The sequence below is a fragment of the Geotrypetes seraphini genome, chromosome 7 (genome assembly GCF_902459505.1).
Source record: "Geotrypetes seraphini chromosome 7, aGeoSer1.1, whole genome shotgun sequence".
NCBI lineage: Eukaryota > Metazoa > Chordata > Amphibia > Gymnophiona > Dermophiidae > Geotrypetes > Geotrypetes seraphini.
The window spans coordinates 436,533-456,746 of record NC_047090.1 but is presented as its reverse complement, the minus strand read 5'-3'; the positions used below and the strand labels follow the sequence as shown (position 1 = coordinate 456,746).

Genomic DNA, 20,214 nt, shown 5'->3' with positions numbered 1-20,214 from the left:
AAGTTCTACATAGAGTAGAAAGACTTGGGGAAAACCCTCTGACATACGCTGGCTTTTTCAAAGCTGTGGTAGAGGTTTCCACCGTAGGCCAGCAAGGTAAGTGTTCTAACACTCGTAGAATTCAAAGCTTTTACCACAGCAGCCGGTGATTAAAAAAAAATCCTAACACGGATTGATAAAAGAGGGTCTTTGTTCTTTTGGCTGTCCTGCCTGGGGCCATCATATCTCTGCAGCAATGCTTCCCACACTTATCTTGGGGACCCCACAGCCAGTTCAGGAAAGCCACAATGAATATGCTGGGTTTCTCTTTTACGCAAATTTAACTCATGCATATTCATTGTGGATATACTGAACACCTGACTAGATGGTACCCAGGAAAGGCTTTTCAAGCCGTGCTCTACAGCATGTTGTGTTTGATCACTTAATAAATCAGGAAGGGCAAGGCAAACTATTTTGAAGATGCCATTTTCATAGCAGGAGAGAGAAAGAGGTAGGACTGAGCCATGTTGTTTACTTGTAAGAGAAAGAGATGTAGTGAAGGGAGGCAGGTCTGGGCCATGGTATTTGCTGTGAGAGGGGGTATAAATATTAATCTGGGCCATGGTATTTGCTGTGAGAGGGGGTATAAATATTAATCTGCTCCATGGTTTTTGCATTTAAGGTGACAGAAAATGGTACTGGACTATTATATTTATTACAAATTTCACAGACCGCTTAACTTAGCAGACGAAAGTGGTTAACAAAATTAAGGACCTCTTTTCCTAAGCCAATGGAGAGGTTTCGCGTCAGAGCAGCATCAGCGCATTTAGCTCTCCAGGCTGCGGTAGAAACCTCTACCATGGCTTAGTAAATGGAGGGGTTAAAATAAGTAAAAATATAGGGCCAAATGCTATTTAGAACAGTGTTCTTCAACCACCGGTCCATGGACCAGTGACGGTTCACAGAAATTTCCTGCCGGTCCACAGGGCCAGCAAGTACATCAGGCCCAAAACAGTGTTCTTCAACCGCCGGTCCACGGTGCGATCGATGCAGCATTACCTTCGAGCCAGCTCCCTCTTCCTAACTGATTCGGTGCACAAAGCCACAGGCAGTGGCTCCAAGGGCATCCTGCGCCTGAACCGGAAGCCTTCTCTCTGACGTTACAACGTCAGATGGAAGGCTTCCAGATGAGGCACGGGACGTGCAAGGTGCAATTAGTACTATTACGGGGGCGGGGTCTGGGGTGCAGATTGGGTAGAGATGGGCGGGGTCTGGCCCACGATTTAGCCCAGTGTTCTTCAACCGCCGGTCAACGGACTGATGCCGGTCCACAGAATAATTCTTTTATTTCTGCCGGTCCATAGGTGTAAAAAGGTTGAAAAACACTGATTTAGATGGTTGGGAATGGCTCCTGGCTGTCTAAATAGTCAGTGGGGGATAACCAGCTATCTCACACTGAAAATTCCATTCTCTGGATAAGCCGGGTTCACTTGCTGACTAAGTTTGGCATCCAAAGACACAGCTTAAAAGGGTGATATATCTTTGACTGTTGAGGCTTAGCCAGCTAGCCGCTGAATATTGGCATAGCTGGCTATGTCCTGGCTAGCCAAAAATAGACCAGCATTGAATTTCCGGTATTGCCACTGACTGTGGGAGATCGCCGGCAATCTTCCACTGTCTGAACATGAGCCAAATGCAATATAAAAACATATAAAACCCCCATCAAATTGATAGGAAAGACCCAGCTACAGTCACACAAGACCATTCAAACATTCTCACAACATCATAATATTATAGTCCAAATATTATAGTCTATAATAATTGGTGCCATATAACACCAACCTCCAACTATTGTGTTTCCTGGTAGAAAAGTGGTTTGGAATAGCAATAGCCTTCAGAAGAGCAGGTGCGTGAGGTGGCTGGGACCACGCATCTCTTAAACTGTTCCATTTTTATTGTTAAATATATTTATTGATTTTTAAATCATATAATCAAGAATAAACAGAACAGAAGTATTTGTTTAGCACATTTGCTTTCTCCTCATCACTCTCCACATATTTGTTCCCAGCATCTTTTAGCCTAGCAATTCCATTTTTCATCTTCCTCCTTTCACTAATATATCTGAAAAAATTTTTGTCTCCCTTTTTTACATTTTTAGCCATTTGTTCTTCCGCCTGTGCCTTCGCCAAACGTATCTCTCTCTTGGCTTCTTTCAGTTTCACCCTGTAGTCCTTTCTGCTCTCCTTCTTGGTTTTTTTTATATTTCACGAACGCCAACTCTTTCGCCTTTATTTTCTCAGCCACTAGGTTGGAGAACCATATCGGCTTCCTTTTTCTCTTGTTTTTATTGATTTTCTTCACATAGCCTAGGAAAGTTAATGAGTTGTTTTCCAAATTCTCCATCTTTCTCCTGAGATTTATATTATCTTTCATTAAGGTTTCCTGTAGTTGTTTAGATGATTTAATTTCCTATTCAAGCTTTTGAACAGAAGAATTAGAGGCAGTCATTTCATTTTTCAGTTCTTTAAGTTCAGTAGAATGTTGAGACAGTTTCCCCTCAATTGACTGAAGTTTGGGACTTATGGTCTTCACTAGTCCGGCCATAAGATCCCACAGTGAGTCCAGAGTTATTTCTGAGGGTTTTTCCAAAGAAATTAAAGGTAAAGAAGTGTCATAGTGCTCACCGTCTAGTAAACTGTTCCATTTTTAATGCCTCAAGGTTCCTCTTCCCTATCTCCACATGACCTTTGGTTCTCATCTTAGAACTCCAGATTGCTTTCATCCACTAATGAGAGCTCTATCTGCCTCATGTTTCTTCCAAGGATGAAACGAAGAGCCCCAATGTGCCCTGTGATTTCAATATATAAGCTGCAGCTCAAAGCAACATGGGAAATAATGTTCAAAATTCTACATTTTCAGTGATGTAGATGGATTTTACGAGCTACATTTCCTGGTCAATACACTATTCACAATGTGCAATTATATTTATACTATATATAAGGTGGTGGGGTGGGGGGTTGTTTATCAATATATGAAATGACAACCTCCCCATCACCACCACGACCTTATACTAAGCCACGTTAGAGGTTTCTACCATGGCCCAGAGCACTAAATGCTCTGACGCGCATAGAATTCCTATGAGTATCAAAGAGTTTAGCGCCCCTGGCCGCAGTAGAAACCTCTACCATGGCTTAGAAAAAGAGGGACAAAGTTCTATGAGAGATACTATAGAAGAGCCTCCTTCTGAGTATACGGATGAGGCGAATGTGTAGCTATGCTGTGCAAGCTTAATAAAGGGCCGGGACTGTAATTTCAGTAAGACATCATGGAACCAACACAGTAAAGTCATCGATTTTAGACATACTCATTAGTTTGAATTTTCTGTTTTTATGGAAATTCTTTTACTTGAACAAATAAAACAAACAATCTTTATTTCTATGATCTCGAAATATAATACATATAAAACCACATACATTAAATGTCCCATAAATGAAATGTCCTTATTGTGGAAGGATCCAATTGATGACCCATTTCTGGAAATTCCCATGTTGCTACGTGTTCAGTGGTGACTGACTCAGTGACTGAATGATCTCTTTATTTGTTAACCGTATAGCCAACTCTGCGGCCCACTTAATGGTTATGGCAGTGTAATCTTAGGGTGGGGGGATCTAGCATAATGTCTTGTATAATTCAGAAATGGACATTAGAAAAATTCTAAAAATCTTTGTATTTATATCGCCAAAAAAGGTTGCCTACATATGGTAGAGATATGGTAGAGGGGTGATCTGTCTGTAGGCAAAAAGGAAGTCTGCCCCACCTCCATCTTCTCCTTGTTGAATTTTCTCCAATAGTCTTATAGTGCCATCATCTCTAAAGACTTGATATATATTGAGTATCCTGTGGAGTGCCCATCTGTGAAACACGGCCAAACTCAATACCTGGTAAAAAAAAAAAAAAAATCAGTTACCCACTAAGGGTAAAAGATCATTTCCATTTGGATTCTTCACCCAAATATGATACAGCCTCTTCCAAGCTTCCCTTAGGGCAGGAGTGTCCAATGTCGGTCCTCGAGGGCCGCAGTCCAGTCGGATTTTCAGGATTTCCCCAATGAATATACATGAGGTCTATTTGCATGCACTGCTTTCATTGTATGCTAATAGATCTCATGCATATTCATTGGGGAAATCCTGAAAACCCAACTAGATTGCGGCCCTCGAGGACCGACATTGGACACCCCTGCCTTAGGGGATGCACAAGGACACTGGTTCTCAGGTACAGGGGTAGCAGTTGGAGTTGAGTGTAAGGCCTCTCAAATGCTAACGGATTAATACAATATAATGCAATACAATACAACTTCTTATATCCCACAATTTTCAACAAGGAATCATAGCTTACAGCAAAATGGGTTACATTTGTGATATAGTGTTATTGATAAGCGAGTTTAATATTGCTAGGTTAGTTTTAGGATGTCAGTCTGTGGGATGAAGAGGGCTGGGGAGAGTTAAGTCTACTGGGGAAGACATATATGCCTTTAATCTTTTCCTGAACAGCAATGTGGGAATAGTCACAGATAGGCAGGTTGACTGCTCCAAATGTGCAGTCCTAGGAACTCGAGGATGGAAACGGTATCTTAAATCGCCGCAAAGTCCTTGAATTAAAAGTTTCAGGGTTCCTTTTACTAAGCTGCGATAGCGGTTTTAGCGTGCGCTAGACCTTAATGCTAGCATTGAGCTGGCGTTAGTTCTAAGCGCGCTAAAATCCTGTGTGTGCTAAAAACACTATCGCAGCTTAGTAAAAGGGAGCCCTCAGTGTTTAAAATCTCATCTATGCCTCAAAATGCAAGTCTGATTGTACAATTGCAGATCAGTTAAGCCCAGCCTACCTCACCTCTAGGTTCCTTATAGTTTGTCTGCCCTTAATTTAGGTTTCTTATCCCCTCCCCCAAAAGAATTTGGTGATCAATCTATTAAAATACGTAGGTCTCTACATGGAATCTGTAAGGGAAGATTTTGAGGTTCATACAACCATTTTGGGGAAAGGGTTCAAGTGAAATAAATGGATCCTTCTGCTGAGGGTTACTGGCAGCGCTTTCCAGGTTTCTAAAGATTGTTTTGGGTTTTAAACACATTCTAGTTGATTGTTATTAAGCATTTTCTTCATTGGCTAAAATTGCTATATATTTATAATAATCTCATGTGAATTAAGTGAAAATAATCTTATTTGGTTAAGACCTCTAGGGGTCCTTTTACTAAAGCTGTGTGGCACAAGTGGCCTTCGTGTGTCTTTCCCGCTTGTGCTGCAGCTGGAAAATGGCTGACTCTCATTTTCCAAATGAATGGCCTGTGCAAATTTTGCCATTGGTTAGCAGCCATTAAACAAAGTTACCGACACCTGATTTTATAGGCGGTAAGGGCCTATGTGCTAAGCCCGTGCTAATCAATTTAACATGCAGCAATGCCTCAAGGGCTAACTGATTAACACTGTCATGCCAACTGTCCACCACCAAACCCTATGAGGTATTTTACATGTGCACTTCCTGGCAGCAAATCTTTTTAATGTGCAGTAAGTGCTCGCTAGTGCTTGCTGCAGTTTAGTAAAATGACCCCCCCAATTTGTTATTAAAGCATAAGAATCAAGCTGCCAGTATTCAGCTAGCAGCACTGAGCTTTTCCTGACTGCTACCAGTGGTATAGCATTGAATTTCTGGGTTTATGGAACTGGTGAAACCATAACTGGTTAAGTGTAATATTCAGCACTTAACCAGCTATGACGAACCACATAACCTCCCCCCCCCCCCCCCATTTTTTTTTTTTTTGTTATTTTTTTTTTACAAAGCCGCATTAGCGGCTGTCACAAGGCAATGGCCTGGAAGCCCTTTAAATCCCTATGGGCTTCGGGGCAGTTACCGCAGCGGCCCACGCTAAACGGCTTCGTAAAAGAGGCCCAAAGATAGGACTGACTTTTATGTGGTCCTATTCATGTGGTTACCTTGACCAGTTAAGTGAAGAATATCGACATTTAACTGGCCACATGCAGGCTCCATCTCTAGCACACCCCTAGACGGTTTTGAGTTGGCCATTAACTGGACATTTTCAGCGGTACTGACCAATTAAATGCTACTGAACATGAGCAGTTGGCCCTGAACAAGTGATTTAACCTGGCAGGAGTCAGTTGTACCAAGTGATCAAGCTGATACAACTGACAACTACGATATATATTTGGCTGTAGTAGCATGGACGGGAAGAAACATGAAAACTCCGCCATGATCTGTCATGTGTTTAGAACAGAACGGCAATAAATAATACGTAAATAATCAGCGAATGAGAAATAAATGTAGGCCATCACAAAAAGATAGGAAACCGGAGAGAATGATGATGTTTCTTTTTCTCTTAAAGATCGCCCCAAGCCACCAGTGGCTGTAAATATTGTGGACGTTTGGGGTGAAAATGTTGCCTTGGAATGGAAACCTCCAAAAGATACAGGCAATATTAATATCTCAGGATACACAATACAAAAGGCAGACAAGAAGACTATGGTATGTTTTCAACCCAACTTAAAAGCAGTTACTTACCGTAACAGGTGCTGTCCAGGGACAACAGGCAGATATTCTCACCTGTGGGGCTCCATGGATGATGTCACCTACACGTGAGAATCTGCTGTCTGCTTGTCCTGGGATAATAAAAATTACATAAGAATAAGAATTGCCACACTAGGATCAATCGAAGGTCCATCAAGCCTAGTTTTCTGAGAAAGCCCAGCTAAGCAAGATATTCTTGCCTCTGGTGCTTGGATTATTTTCTATGTGAGAGTCCATTTTACACACTGAAACATCCAAACCGTGAATGGAGGGGAGAGGGAAACAAGGAGCATGGCCTTTTGGTATGGCAGCATAGGATTGTCCATATTATAATATACTAGTGTTTAAGCCTGTTACATTAACGGGTGCTAGTAAAGCCTCCTTCCCTCACATGTCCCCTATTTTCAGCCCCAGCTCCTAACCCATTTATACCCCTCCCCCCAGCCCCCTTCTCCCATCTTTTCCCTTTCAGCCCCAGCCCCCTTTTCTCACCAGCAGCATTTCCCTTCCCACTCCACTTCCCTGTGCAGTAGCAGCAGAAGCATACCCTCTCCCTCCATTTTCCTGTGCAGCAGCAGCAGCAGCATTTCCCTCCCCCAACCCACTTCCCTGTTCAGCAGCACCTCTTCCGTGTTCCCCCTGTCTCTCTTCCCTGCTTCCCCAGTCCAGCAGTACCTCTTCCCTGCTCCCCCGGTCCCTCTTCCCTGCTCCCCCGGTCCAGCAGCACCTCTTCCCTGCTCCCCCTGTCCCTCTTCCTTGCTCCCCCGGTCCAGCAGCACCTCTTCCCTGCTCCCCTGGCCCAGCAACACCTCTTCTCTGCTCCCCTGGCCCAGCAGCACTTCTTCCCTGCTCCCCTGGTCCAGCAGCACCTGTTCTCTACTCCCCCTGTCCAGCAGCACCCCTTCCCTGCTCCCCCTGTCCCTCTTCCCTGCTCCCCCGGTCAAGCAGCACCTCTTCCCTGCTCCCCCTCACTGCCTTCTATACTTTGTCCCTCCCGCACCATCTGAAGCCAACCTGCCTGCCAGCCATCCCCCTGTGCAGTAGAACCCTCTCCCCCCCACCACCATTATCGCTGCCATGCAGTCAACTCCACTGACCCTCCCACTGCGAGACAACCATCAAACCTACTGGCTCCAGCAGCAGCCACATCACACTAATTGATGACATCATCAGAGATGCCGGCAGAGGAAATCAGAGCATGGAAAGGCCGCAAAGCAGTGTCTTTAGTGTGATGCGGCCGCTGCTGGAGCAGGGAGGTTTGTGCATCTCGCTTTGGAAGGGTCAATGGGGGTTCGTGTACGCTGGGAAAGGGTGCATGGGTGGGGGGAGGGGGCAACGACGGCGGCGAACTTACAGTGAGGGAGGGAGGGAGTCAAAGCGCGCATGCGCACTGTTGCCTGCCGGGGACCTACAGCTCATGGAAAACGGAACCACGCAGGTAAGGAGTGCGCATGCGCACTTAGGGTTTTATTGTATTAGATAATACAGTATTAGGGTTATCAGATGTCCGGTTCTACCCAGACATGTTCTCTTTGTAGAGGGCATGTCCGGGCATCCAGATGGCTTTTCAAAACCCAGCAGTTTGTCCGGGTTTTGAAAAGCAGATTGTATTGGGAGGGACATCGAGACATGCGCAGATGCCCTCCCGACTGAGACCAGCATGCTGGGGGGGAGCGAGGCTGGGATGGGTGAAACTGGGTGGGCCTGAGGTTGGGTCTATGGGTCCGGATTTTACATGTGTAAAATCTGGTAACCCTAGCCTTACAGACAGTGTCTAATATAGCAGTGAGTTGGGATCAAGAGACCCAGGTTCAGCCGCTTGTGATATTCCAGGAACAGAAAATTACCTAATGTATCCCACTTCAATAGCCTTCAGGTGTCTTATACAGTATATTTGGATTCAGTAGATATTTTTCTATCCCCGCAGAGCTCACTATTTACTTATTTATTTATAGGGCTGAAGTGGGATTTGAACCTCAGTTCACTGCACTAACCATTAGTCTACTCCCCAGCATTTGTCTACTGTGCTAAGAATGTCCATCGTACCTGAAGCTGTCATACAATCTCATATCCCTTGTTCTTTTCAATTTGGGGGGAGAGGATGGGGGACAGCAACTACTAGAGGATTAAAGAGGTGTCGTTGCTTCATTCCTCTACTGGACAGCTACTCAATCACAACACTTTTCTGTAACCTTGGCATGCCAAGTACCAGGTCTAAATAACAACATTCATCTTTTTAAACATGGACATCCCTTCCCCTTCTGTGTTTAGCGATGGATGTCCATATTTTGGGTTCCTCTCCTAGTCCCGGCCAAAACACCCAAGACCTCCTAGCCACATGGACATCCTGCAGTGTTAAACGTCCATATCCTGGCTGTATATAATCAGAATTTGACATTCATGCAATTTAGACATGTAGGTACTTGGAGGTACTTGAGAGAGTCCAAAGAAGAGCAACTAAGCTAATAAAGGGTATGGGGGACCTCTCATATACTGACAGATTGAAAAAGCTAGGGCTTTTCTCCCTGAAAAAGCGGCGACTTAGAGGAGACATGATAGAAACCTTCAAGATCATGAAGGGCATAGAAAAAATAGACAGGGACAGATTTTTCAAATTAAGGGGATCAATAAGTACAAGGGGGCACTCAGAGAAATTGAAAGGGGAGAGGTTTAGAACAAACGCCAGGAAGTTCTTTTTCACACAGAGGGTGGTGGATACATGGAACGCGCTACCGGAGGATGTGATAAACAGGAGCACGCTACAGGGGTTCAAAGAAGCTTTGGATAGGTATTTCGAAGACAAAGGGATTGAGGGGTACAGATAAGAGTAGAGGTAGATTATAGGGATGGGATTAGAGGTAAGTTATAAAATTAATCAGGGACCACTGTTCAGGCACTAGGCCTGATGGGCCGCTGCGGGAGCGGACCGCTGAGCAAGATGGACCTCTGGTCTGACTCAGCGGGGGCAACTTCTTGTGTTCTTATGTTCTTAAATGCCAGTTTTCAGACATCTAAAATGAGGACAGAGCTTTTAAGATAACCACCATAGTAATGTAATAGATGGCAGACAGGGAAAAACACTTCAGTAGCTGAATAAATTCATATAAAACTGTTGTGAGCTCCCTCGGGAGAATGAATGAATGAATGAATAAATAAATAGTCAACAAGATAAGCTTCTAGCACATATGATGAATACTTACGACAGAACAAAGCAATATTCAAGGCACAGCCCTAGATTCTTGGTGAAAATTCTGGTGTGGAGGAGATGTAGGAGTCAGCAATTGTACAGGACATTAGTTGGAATATATATATATAGAGAGAGAGAGAGAGAGTCAAACCTTGATTTACGAGTGCATTTGTTTGCGAGTGTTGTGCAAGATGAGCAAAACATTCGCAAAATCGGCACCTCAGAAGCTGACTTGACTTGATTTACGAGCCCCCCCCCCCATGATCCAGCATCCCCCCCCCACCGCAATCTGGCATCCCCCACTTACCCACCCACCCACCCAAACACATTGTCTTACCACCATCCGGCACCAGCACCAACGCACAGGATATGGGAGTGCCGGTGCACGAGAATCTGCTCTCTTCCTTCTGCTGGGCCTTGAGCATCTGCACATGTTCTCGCTCTCTCCGAGAATCTCAGGGAGAACGAGAGCCAGAAGGCCTTGAGCATGCGCAGATGCTCAAGGCCCAGTCGGAGGAGAGGCACGATCTTCGGGCACCGGCACCTCCTGTGGGTTGGTGCTGTGTGCCGGTGCCACACTGGGGGGTAAGCTTTCAGTTTGGGCGGGCAGGGGATGCCAGTTCATGCGGGGGGGGGGCAATGGCAGTTTGCGGGGGTGGGCAGCGTTTGCGGGCAGGGGGGGCCATGCTGGTTTGGGGGAGGGGGAGATGTGGAAGCGCACCAGTGGCCTCAGGGGTGGGGGGTCTTTTGGGGATGTGGTGGGGGTGGGGTGGAGCCGGTGGCCATGGGGGGGTATGGTAGGTGGAACGAATCAAGCGAGTTTCCCTTACTTTCTATGGGGAAACTCGCTTTGATATACGAGTAAATTGGTTTACGAGCATGCTTCTGGAACGAATTATACTCGTAAACCAAGGTTCCACTATATATATAAGAACATGATATCCTCTACAATACAATATTTCAAAAGTACATAGCAAACAATAATGCACTTGAATTGCAGCTATTTTCAAAATATTTGTTGGTCACAGAAGGTGCTGAATGGGTACTTCTGCTTATTCTTCAGATATACTGTATTATCCTAATCTGAGACCTTAAACCAAATTCTGTCTAGGCATCCTCCATAAAGCTGGGGACCTAGTACTGCACGTTCCATCTCCTATACCAGATCTGGCGCTACAGTACTTGCCAGATGAGTGAGCCACACTGTTGACATTCTCTAAATGAACATTATTTAACTATAGATTGTCAAACGAGTCGCTTCATCTCCTCTGCTCTACTTTGTTTTTCACAGGAATGGTTCACTGTTATGGAGCACTACCACCGAACGAGCGCTACCATTTCTGACCTCGTCGTCGGGAATGAATACTTCTTCCGCGTCTTCTCTGAAAACATGTGTGGCCTCAGTGAGACACCAACCAGGACATTAAACAGCGCTAAGATTGAAAAGGAAGGTTGGTCAACAATGATACCTGCACTCTTGTATTGACAGAAAATGAAACCTCGTTGGGGAGTCCTTTCGCCAAGCTGCGCTAAAACGTGGCCAGTGCTGTGCTCAGTGTGGGTCTCTCCCACACGCTGAGGCTACTTTTAGAGTGGCGATAAAGTGGCCCCATTTTCTGTTTTTTTTCAACAAGATCCACCCATTTTCTTCCCCTGACCAAACCCCCTTTCAAGATTCATGCACTATAAGTGATGCACACCACTCTTTAGAATGTGCTTACCGGAGTTAGGCATGGAATGTCTAATGAATGCCAATTAGCATCAATTATTAGGTGTTACTTGTCAATTAGTGCAGATACTGATTCATGTATCCCGCAAATGTCGACTAGGAATCATTGGTGGCTTATATAATATTAGAAATGATATAGAGGTATAGACTTTATACACATGAATACGATAGTCCAGAACACTGCAGTAAAAGTTATCTGCAAGGCCCAAAAATTCGACCACGTAACTCCTCTCCTGATAAAAGCCCATCACTTATAAAACACAGTTACTGACTTTTAAAACGAGAAATACTAGCCAGCCAGAATTTATTAATAAACTCTTGATACCGTATCCTTCATCACGTCTTCTTCGTTCCTCTGATCAAAATCTATTAGCAATCCCATCCCTGAACCATATAAATACTAGAAGAAACACTATCTTCTCAGTAGTGGCCCCTTCTCTCTGGAATTCAGCACCGAACGCGTTAAGAGAGATAACAAACCTTGAGAAATTCAAGTCTTTTCTCAAGACATTTATTTTTAAAAACGCTTTTCAAGTTTGAGTGTCCTTTTAAGGATTTTTAAACTTCTTTTTTTTTTTAGTCCATTTGTATTGGACTTACTTGTTTTTAACCCCGTCTTTTTGTTTTCCCCTTTGTACCTCACTTTTCTTTAGCTATTGTAGTTCTTCCCTTTTTTCCATTTGTACCTGTTTGTCCAGTAGTGTACCTTATCTTTTGTTAAGTTATATTAATTGTATTATTTGTTTTACCCTAATTTTTTTACTGTATAACCACTTTGAAATAAATGATAAGGTGGTATATCAAATCAATAATAAACTTGAAACTTGATAGCAGGTCAGAGCAGTGAAGTGACTAGATGCCTTTTCTGTGTCTTCCTGAATTGGAAGTATGTGGTAAGTCATCGCAAGCTGCTTGGGAGTTCGTTCAAGACTTTGGGTCCTTGGAATTCAAAGGAGCTTTTCTACGGCTCTGGCGTGGGGAGGGAAGGGGAAGCTTCCAGTGTTAAATTGTCTTCGAGCCACTGAAAGACCGTAAGACCGGGATAGCAGAAGTGAGTCCAGCTATATATATATGGCTTTATGAACCATACAAACAATTTTGAACTGAGCCCTGTGTTTGACTGGTAGCCAGTGGACTTGCCCTCTCCTATTTGGTTTTGCGCAGGATAAGCCTTGCTGCTGTGTTTTGGAGGACCTGCGCGGACCATGGCTTGTTTAGCAATTTGTTCAGAATTCAGTTAACCCATTAAAAATTCTGCTGCATGACTTAAATTCCACCAGTGTGTCACTGTGCTCGAATTACCCCCCTCCTTAAGTCCACTTCATTGGTTCCCTATCCATTTCCACACACAGTTCAAACTCCCCTTAGGGCAGGGATCTCAAAGTCCTTCCTTGAGGGCTGCAATCCAGTCAGGTTTTCAGGATTTCCCCAATGAATATACATTGAAAACAGTGCATGCACATAGATCTCATGCAGATTCATTAGGGAAATCTTGAAAACCCGATTGGATTGCGGCCCTCAAGGAGGGACTTTGAGACCCCTGCCTTAGGTCTAGATTAGGGTTACCAGCCATCTGGATTTCCCAGGACATGCCCTCAAAAGGAGCTTTTCAAAACCCAACACTTTGTCCGGGTTTTGAAAAGCTCTTGTCGGAAAGGGAGGAAGTCGGCGCATGCGCAGCCGTCACGCAATGACATGATATTATCATGTAGCGTCCACGCATGCGTGGACTTCTTCCCTGCCCAACAAGAGGGGGGGGCTTGGGGGCGGGATTAGGGCGGGGATGGTCAGAACTAGGTGGGCCCAGAGGCGAGACTAGGAGTCCGGATTATCCAAAAGGAAAATCTGGCAAACCTAGTCTAGATGCGCAAAACATGGTCACTAAGACTGTGCGGGTTGCTGTGGGCTGATTTTTTTTTTTTGCGTGGGGGCAATTTCTAAACAGCGATCGATTGTTCAAATGAGTTTTGCAGAGAGCAGTCATAATCCCGTCCAATCATTCGCTTAGAAACCGGCTCTCACAAGGCTGAGCAGCAGGGGAAGCCTCAAAGCAGCCTCCTGGTTAGAGAATGACACGGTGACAAAATTCATCACCGTTCCCGTCCCCGCGGATAACCGCGGGAAACCATCTTCATGTCATTCATTAAGGAGAGAGGAAAGAATCAGAGTATAATTGGGCACAACCACTGACCCGCAAGCTTTGCTTTGAATAATGCTGGTGTAGAAGGACCGAGGTTGAAACAGACACTACAGAATGACAGTCTCTGGTATCCAGAGCAGATATTGTGATGTCATAATTCCACCAGTGCCTAAGAGCCAATCACATCAGTGATGTCACAATGGCTTCATTATTCTTGGCTCACATAAGAATCAGAGTATGAATGGCCACAACCACTGACCCACAAGCTTTGCTTTGAAGAATGCTGGTGTAGAAGGATCGAGGTTGAAACAGATACAACAGAATGACAGTCTCTGGTATCCAGAGCAGATATTGTGATGTCATAATGCCTCATTCCTCCAGTGCCTAAGAGCCAATCACATCAGTGATGTCACAATGGCTTCATTTTCCTTGGCTCACATAAGAATCAGAGTATGAATGGGCACAGCCACTGACCCGCAAGCTTTGCTTTGAAGAATGCTGGTGTAGAAGGACTGAGGTTGAAACAGACACTACAGAATGACAGTCTCTGGTATCCAGAGCAGATATTGTGATGTCATAAAGCCTCATTCCACCAGTGCCTAAGAGCCAATCACATCAGTGATGTCACAATGGCTTCATTATCCTTGGCTCACATAAGAATCAGAGTATGAATGGCCACAACCACTGACCCGCAAGCTTTGCTTTGAAGAATGCTGGTGTAGAAAGACCGAGGTTGAAACAGACACTACAGAATGACAGTCTCTGGTATCCAGAGCAGATATTGTGATGTCATAATTCCACCAGTGCCTAAGAGCCAATCACATCAGTGATATCACAATGGCTTCATTATCCTTGGCTCCCATAAGAATCAGAGTATGAATGGGCCCAGCTTTGATTTGAAGAATGCTAGTGTAGAAGGACCGAGGTTGAAATAGACACTAGAAAATGACATGGAATTATTTCCCATGGTTATCCGCGGGGACGGGAACGGTGATGAATTTTGTCACCATGTCATTCTCTACTCCTGATACTCAACAAGTTTCAAGTTTATTTTTTTTATTTATTTTTTTTTTTTTTTAGTTCAATTTCTTTATTGAATATTTGAAGGTTACAAAAAAGGCAGTATAAGTAGAAAAACAGTATATATATTCCTGGAATCAACTGAACAAAATAAATATCAATAAAAAAATTTTTAACCGCTTAATCAGGTTTCTAAACAGTGTACAATATAAAAATTACATAAAAACAAATTTAAAAGTTAGGGATACTAAACAATAACAAAATATGCATAATAAGACGTATGGACTAACTTCAAACAGTAGGGAAGAGAGGAGAGAACTACAATCGTGAGAGAAAGAGCACAATGAAAGGGAAAAAAAACAATAGGTTAGGGAAGGGGTAGGCAATTCCGGTCCTCGAGAGCCAGAGCCAGGTCAGGTTTTCAGGATATCCACAATAAATATGCATGAGATAGATTTGCATCTCAAGGAGGCAGTGCATGTAAATCCATCTCATACATATTCATGGTGGAGATCCTGAAAACCTGACCTGGCTCTGGCTCTGGCTCTCGAGGATCGGAATTGCCTACCCCTGGGTTAGGGTAAAAAGCGATAAAGCTTGATTTTGTTCTTAAGAGGACAGTTATTGTCCAAAAGCATCCTGGAACAAGAATGTTTTTAATTTTGATTTAAATTGATTTATTGCGGATTCACTGCACAACGGATTGGGCAGCAAATTCCAAAGAGAAGGGGCAGTGACCGCAAAATTATTGGAACGCAACTGTTGTGCTTTTTTCTTTTTTTTTTTATGGCACAGATGTGCACTATAGAAGTGATATACAGTGGAAGTAGTAACTAGGTGGTTCACGAGCAGAGGATTAGCATGGACTACGTACAGTTAGTGAGTTGTATTTACTGCACAGTCACCTTTGCACGTAGGGGTTGGAACTTATATACTGACTTTTTGTAGTTTTTACAACCACACTCACATTGGTTTACATACAGGTACTCAAGCATTTTTCTTATCTGTCCTGGTGGGCTCACAATCTATCTAATGTACCTGGAGTAGTGGAGGATTAAGTGACTTGGGTTTGAACCCACAACCTCAGGGTGCTGAGGCTGAAGCTCTAACCACTCTGCCACACTCCTCCAATACAATATCAAAAATGAGGCAAGTATAGAACAATGAAGCCATTGTGACATCACTGAAGAGGTTGGCTCTTATTGGTGGAATGAGGCACACAATCTAGCTAATGTACCTGGAGTAGTGGAGGATTAAGTGACTTGCCCAGAGTCAAAGGGAGAAGCATGGGTTTGAACCCACAACCTCAGGGTTCTGAGGCTGTAGCTCTAACCACCACATTCTCCTCCAATACAATATCAAAAGTGAGCCAAGTATAGAACAATGAAGCCATTGTGACATCACTGATGAGGTTGGCTCTTATTGGTGGAATGACATCAGGGAAAGGGATTGGAACTTGTATACCGCCTTGTTGCAGTTTTACAACCACATTCAAAGCAGTTTACATAAGGGTACTTCAAGCATTTTCCCTATCTGTCCCGGTGGGCTCACAATGTATCTAATGTACCTGGGGCAGTGGAGGATTAAGTGGCTTGCCCAGGGAGCAGTGTGGGGTTTGAACTCATAACCTCAGGGTGCTGAGACTATAGCTCTAACCACTGCACCACACTCTCAGTCTATGCAAACTGCAATCAGGTTTACATGCACTAGTGTAGTTTTTCAGTGCACCCAATGACCATCACAACTACAATATTCAGCAGGATAAAGCTGGCTGTCTGTCTCCCACTGAGAATCCTGCTTACTGGATGGCTGGTGTCCTACTATGTCACACTACATAGCTGGTCACCACCAATATTCAAGCTAAGGGTAGGGAGGGATGGATGATGCCACCAAGTCTGCCACTGACTCATGGCAACAAACGTAGGAAGGAATCCACCCTGTGATGTTTCACGGCAGAGTATAGGAATGGTTTGCCATTGCCTTCTACCACGCAGTGTGCAGCTCCACTATGTCACTGCTGCTTAACATAGGGCCCCTCAGTCTACAGCACCTGATATTCCCAGGTGGTCTCCCATCCAGGGACTAGCCAGGCCTGACCCTGCTTAGCTTCCAATAGTGAGAGCAGGCCTACTCGGGGGCAGCAGCAGCTAGACAGACCCACATAAAAGGCAGATCTATCATTTGCTACTTTGCCATAGCCAGCCAGACTTTGCCGGTTATGTCTTAGGCGATGAACTTTGACCCAAATATTCAATACCGATGGCAGCATACGGTCCCGGCATTGAATATCCAGAATTGCCATGGACTGCTGGAGGTAGTCGGGCTGCCCCTCAAGTCCCAATATCAGGCTTAGCGCATTTTAGAAAAAGGGCTTCCTAGTTACTAATAGCTGGGGGTTAACTGCAAAATAGCATATCTTAAAAGCAGCCCATGCTGATAACTTCCCCCCTAAAGGTTTTAAGTTAAAATGTTTCTTAATCGAGGAGATTAGAGTTCTAAAAGGAGCTTCAGAAATGGTAATTCTTGATGTACATTTTTCCTAGGTAAACCCTACAAGCCACCTGATTACGATGACTTCAATTTTACTGAGGCTCCACAATTCACTCATCCATTAGTTCACACAATTGCCGTTGCTGGTTACAACGCAACACTCAACTGCAGTGTCCGCGGAAATCCCAAGGTATGCGTCATGGAAAAGTTCAACAATATGAAACCTTCACGGAGAGGGTGGTAGATGCCTGGAATGTCCTCCCAAGGGAAGTGGTGGAGAGGAAAATGGTGATGGAATTCAAAAAAGCATGGGATAAAAATAGAGGGTCTCTAATTTAAAAAACGAAGGATGTAAATTAAAAACTAAGGCCGGTATTGGACAGACATTAGCTGGGGCGGGCATCAATGTGAATTCCACGAATAGGGAACATGAGGATGTTACTGCAAACAACGGGATGGTTGGATAGGCTGGAGTGAGTTTGGACGGCAACTTCAGCATTTGGAACCTAGGACAAGACCAGACTTTACAATCTATGGTCTGCGCCTAGGAAGTGACGTCAGAGGAGGAGCTGATGCTGGAATTGTTGGAATCTGCGCTCAGCTTTTCTTTTTTTAATTGGAATGGTAATTGACTGCGCCAGTGTTCAGCCAATCAAAAACAATGAAAATAACCAATTAAGAGTTCGGCACCGAACTCTTAAGACGCCCAGAGACACCTAAGTGCAGGCACCCTCTGATGCCTAACGATGAGTTCATAGTCGGTCGCGCAGACAATTCGGCACAAGACACCAGCGCGCCACGGGAAAACTTAGTTTTAAAGAGCTCTGAAACAGGGTGTGAGTGGGGACCCCCTGCATAGTGCATAGTGTTCGTGCTACTGTTGGGGTTGGAATTCTGTATTATAGAGAAAATGGAACTTTTTCCAATTTTTTCCGGGAAAAGTTCCTTTTTCTCTATAATGGGGGGGGTTGCAGACAAAAGAATCGCTCCTGCTCTACAACGCTGGCGGTGCGATTTGAGAGGCTGCCACCAGCGAGGGAGATAATAGAATGGAGCGTAAAGAAGCCTACATACGCCTAACTTTAGACATGAGCAAGTATGCCATTGTCAAAGGCTGGTGTAAAGGTTGCACCTCAAGTTGGCGGTTGTTTATGCTTATTAAAAATCTTTATATACCACTTAATTAGTCAAAAAAGGATCAAAGCGGTTGCACATGTAAATTATAGTACTCTATTACTTATGCAGCATCTGCAAAACAACTCTCTGACTTGCCCATGTGCAGACCCTCTGTGTAGTTGTGCACTTCCTTCTTGCATTTTGTAATTCACCTTCTTTCTATGTGAACCGCCTAGAAGTCAGTTTGACTACGGCGGTATAGAAAAAAAAAAGTTATTATTATTATAAGGGAAGGCGGGAAGAAGATTTTAAAATGCTGTATAGGCCGCCCCAGATATGCAAACCGCACCTACTGAGCTGGCTTGCAAAACCCATATAGAGGTCACAGCCTATATATGGGGAAATCCAGTACATATCATGTATAATGCTAGACAATGCTGATGCTATCATGGAGATTAAAATATAAGATAAGTATATTCTTTACAATTTGCTTATTGAGTGATATTTTCTTTGCACTTTGTATTCCCTTTCATTGCGTGCTGTACTTATTTTGTGTAATGAAATCCTACAAACTCTGCTTCTGGGTAATGCATTATTTTGTTTTGTGCTTTTTTTTGTCTTTTTCTTTTTATACATAGCCCAAAATAACCTGGATGAAGAACAAAATCATCATACAGGATGATCCGAGATATAGAATGTTTAGCAACCAGAGCGTCTGCACCTTGGAAATTCGCAAGCCAAGCCCTTATGACGCTGGCACCTATACCTGCAAAGCTGTTAATAAACTTGGGGAAGCGGACGTTGAGTGCAAACTAGAAGTCAAAGGTAAGGCTTGCATTGAAAACGTAATCCATCTTCATGCTGAAGGTTAGATGTAAATATATTGTCATGAAGATTATAGGTTGTTAGAGCCTGTAGGGGCCTTGTGTCTAAAGTGCACCAAGCAGTCCAATTAAATTAGCATGCATTGTTAGTGCGCAAGCACAGTATGGCATTGGCATGACAGCATGTGCTAATTCACGCACTGTTATGAGGTGGGAAATGAGCAGGTTATAGATAAGAACATATGAATTGCCGCTGCTGGGCCAGACCAGTGGTCCAGCGTGCCCAGCAGACCGCTCCGGCGGTGGCCCTTAGGTCAAAGACCAGTGCCTTAATTGAGTCCAGCCCTACCTGCGTACAGGGCCGGATTTAGATGAAAAGAGGCCCTAGGCTATTCCACTTATGAGGCCCTTTCACCTCCCATTTTTAAGTTTGTAAATTACATGAGAGATAATAAAATACATCATTACTGTGATATATATCAACATGTTAAATGAAACATGTTGTTATTGGTACTAACCTTTATAAAAAATGTGACACGGATCTTGAGGCCCTAGGCTGAAGCCTAGTTAGCCTATTAAGCCTATAGGAAAATCCGGCCCTGCCTGCATACGTTCTGGTTCAGCAGGAACTTGTCTATCTTTGTCTTGAATCCCTGGACGTGTTTTCCCCTATAACACACTCTGGAAGAGCGTTCCAGATTTCTACCACTCTCTGGGTGAAGAAGAACTTCCTTACGTTTGTACAAAATCTATCCCCTTTTAACTTTAGAGTAGAGAGTTGCACGGGGACAGAAATCCCACCCGTCCCCACCCGTCCCTGCCAAAGTCCCACCCGTCCCCGTGAAGAATCCCACCCATCCCCGCGAGGAATCCCCTCCGTCCCCACCCGCCCCGCGAGGAATCCCTTCTGTTCCCGCCCTTCAGAATTAAATAACTTCAGAAATAGTTATTTCATTTAATTATGCTACTGAATTAAAGGCTCTGGTAGAAACCCATTTACAAATAAGCAAAAAGACTTTATTAATTGGGAAATATTAATTGGGAAGAATACATACTTTGTAAACGGGTTTCTACCAGAGCCTCTAATGTTTATAAATTTTTATCAACACAACTAATATACTACTTTATCCTGAAGCAAAAAAAAAGAAATAG

At 44.0% G+C, this 20,214-nt stretch overlaps 1 protein-coding gene across 3 annotated transcripts in view; it reads left to right on the top strand.

The window, feature by feature from the left end:
- Positions 1-20,214, top strand: part of MYBPC1 (myosin binding protein C1) — a 216,669-nt gene that overhangs the window by 189,026 nt on the left and 7,429 nt on the right. For all 3 annotated transcript variants that reach the window (XM_033952331.1, XM_033952330.1, XM_033952329.1), the window contains 4 exons: positions 6,375-6,514; positions 11,035-11,194; positions 17,176-17,312; positions 18,877-19,063. In XM_033952331.1, coding sequence (XP_033808222.1) covers positions 6,375-6,514; positions 11,035-11,194; positions 17,176-17,312; positions 18,877-19,063 — 624 coding nt within the window. The remainder of the gene's footprint in view (positions 1-6,374; positions 6,515-11,034; positions 11,195-17,175; positions 17,313-18,876; positions 19,064-20,214) is intronic.